The sequence below is a fragment of the Portunus trituberculatus genome, chromosome 7 (genome assembly GCF_017591435.1).
Source record: "Portunus trituberculatus isolate SZX2019 chromosome 7, ASM1759143v1, whole genome shotgun sequence".
NCBI lineage: Eukaryota > Metazoa > Arthropoda > Malacostraca > Decapoda > Portunidae > Portunus > Portunus trituberculatus.
The window spans coordinates 5581544-5584043 of record NC_059261.1 but is presented as its reverse complement, the minus strand read 5'-3'; the positions used below and the strand labels follow the sequence as shown (position 1 = coordinate 5584043).

At 67.1% G+C, this 2500-nt stretch overlaps 1 protein-coding gene across 1 annotated transcript in view; it reads right to left on the bottom strand.

Annotated features, from left to right (window-relative positions):
- Positions 1–2500, bottom strand: part of LOC123519450 (F-actin-monooxygenase Mical-like) — a 98585-nt gene that overhangs the window by 51071 nt on the left and 45014 nt on the right. The window contains 2 exon segments of the mRNA XM_045280750.1: positions 25–616; positions 618–2500. The exon segment at positions 618–2500 is cut by the window's right edge and continues 802 nt beyond it. Of these exon segments, the coding sequence (XP_045136685.1) occupies positions 25–616; positions 618–2500 (2475 nt within the window).

The window sequence follows — 2500 nt, the reverse complement described above, 5'->3', positions numbered from 1 at the left end:
GTGGAGCCGCCACGCTGCCGCTGCCGTACTCTTCCAGGCGCTCCCTCAGGCGGTCCTCCTTGCTGGCTGGCTCTTCCCCGGCATCTGGCGGCGCCTCCCGCTGCCGCCGCTGCTGCCGCTGCTCTGCCAGCAGCTCCCGCACCCGCTCCTCCTTGTCCCTGGTGGTGGTGGCGGCTGCCACGCCCTCCACCGTCTTGCCAGGCCGTGGAGTGGCTGTGGGGGCCTCTGCCTCAGCCTGGCCCGGCCCAGCCTTCTTAAGCTTCTCTCGCAGGTTGTCAGCCAGGTTGGGGGGGCTGAGACTCAGGGCGTGGTCCGTCAGCAGCTTGGCACGGCCCCGAGCCTCCTCCCTGGCCCTCTCCCGCTCCACTGTCCCCAGGTTGGGGGTGGACAGGGGCCGCTCACTGGGGCTGGAGAGGCCCTTGGCATGGGTGGAGGCACGGTGTGGCCGGATGGGCACTGGGGTGACAGAGGTGGGCACCGGGGTGGTGGTGCCCGGGTGTTGCCGGGGAGCCTCTGGGGGCTGGAGTGCTCCCGGGGGTGTGGGAGGCAGAGGCTGGGATCGTGGCACTGCTGCGTGGGGTATTGGGTGCGCTGAGGGAGGTGAGGGAGTTGAGGGAGGGTGGGGGGCTGGAGGGCGGCCCTGGGAACTTGACAGGTGGGCTGGAGAACTGCTCCGGGTGGGTGAGGGGCGTGGCCGGCAGCTTGGGGCGGGGCGTGGCATCTGGCATGGCGGGGCGCTTGGTGGCGGGGCTGCGGTGCCTGGCGGTGGAGGGTGTGCTGCGGCAGGACACCTCGCGCCGCTCAGACACGTCCTCATCCTGACTCTCGTCCACAAAGGGCACATTGACATCATGCAGGCTGCCACCGCTGCCGCCGCCGCTGAGCATGGGGCCGCCCAGCACGCTGTCGTCACGGAAGAAGTTCCCCACGCGTATCTTGGCCCTGTTCTCCTCGGCCCCGAAGGTCTGGCCGCCGTCTGGCAGCTCTTGCTGGACAGTGTCAAGCCGCAGCAGTGCTGGGCCGTCCACATGAATGTGTCGCTTGCCACACTCCTCCAGCGGGGCCTCCGTGGTGGTGGAAGGCGTGGTGGAGGGTGTGGTGGAGGCGCTGGTGTGCCTCTCCAGGAGGTTTTCCTGTGAGGACTGAGGGCTGAAGAGTGATGTGCGGGAACTGGTGGAGGAGAGGGGGCTGGGAGAGGTGCGGGAGGAGCGCCGTGGTGTCTTCTCTGCACTGCGGCGACTCAGGCGGGACATCACCATCTCTTTGATGAGGTCCTTCTCCTTGTCCTTGTCGGTGCGCTTCAGGCTGCTCTCTATCTGACGCTTGGCCGTGGTGGGTGACACCTTGCTGGTGCTCCGCGCTGGGCTGCCCTCCACACCCAGGCCATGCTGCTGCTCCTGCTGCTGCTGCTGCTCCTCCTCCTCTCCCTCCTCCTCCTGGTTGTCCTCCGTCTGGCCATCCAGGGAGCGTGGACTGGCTAGGGAGGTCCGGGAGGAGGTCTTGTGCACATCGATAGAGTCGCGGACGTAGCCGAAGGGACTCATGCGTTCCCTGAACCGTGGGATGTAGCCCTCGTACCGCCGCGGAGAGCTGGAGGCCGAGGCGGCGGCGGCAGTGGTGGTAGTGCACTCCTCCAGTGAGTCGTGGCGCCTCTCACCGTTGACCCTGGCCCGGGGCTCACTGAGGGACGGGGGCTCAGACATACTCTTGGGGGGTGGAGCGGGGCTGCCCTCCGCCTGCTGTGCTGCACTGGGGGCCTCCTGCACGCTGCTCTGTGACGTGTCCAGTTCTGTGCTGGTGTTGTCTGACTGGCTGCTGCTGCTGCTGCTGCTGCTGTGGGGGTCCTGGTGGGGGGGATCAGGCTGGCCGATGAGGGAGATCTGTGGTGCCAGGGGAGTGGTGGGCGTCTCCTCCTCCAGCTTGCGGTAGCCCTGCTTGTGGTGGCTGAGTTCCTCGGGGCTGCTGGCACTTTCACTGGTGTCCATGAACTCTATGCCGTCCAGGTCGGCCAGGGTGGCCGGTGGCTTGGCCGGCGCAGATGTGGTCACGTTGTGCCCGCTGGAGATGGCGGAATCTGTGTCCCCCAGACTCTCCTCGGAGGCAATCCTGGCGATGGCACGTGGCGACGCCCGGTGCGAGGGACGGTCCCGCTGGTTCACCTCTACCTCCAGGTCCTCGCCGGCACTCACCCCGCCATTGTCGCCTGCCCAGTCAGACAACTCTGTTTCAGTGTACTCCCGCCCTTCCTCCGGGCTGGACAGGCTCTCCTTGGTGGGCGGTGGCAGCAGCTCCTCGCTGGGGCTGGCCGTGAGAGGCGACAGCTGCTCACTCTTGGGACTCAGCCCTGCCTCCCTGCCACCCTCTGCCTCCTTACCCTCCCTGATCTCCCTGCTGGAGTCCCTGATCACTGATAACTTACTCTCACTAGTCACACTTGCACTGTCCCTCTCACCTGCCACACCCTGGCCATCTGTCACACCCTCCACACTGGCCACAACCT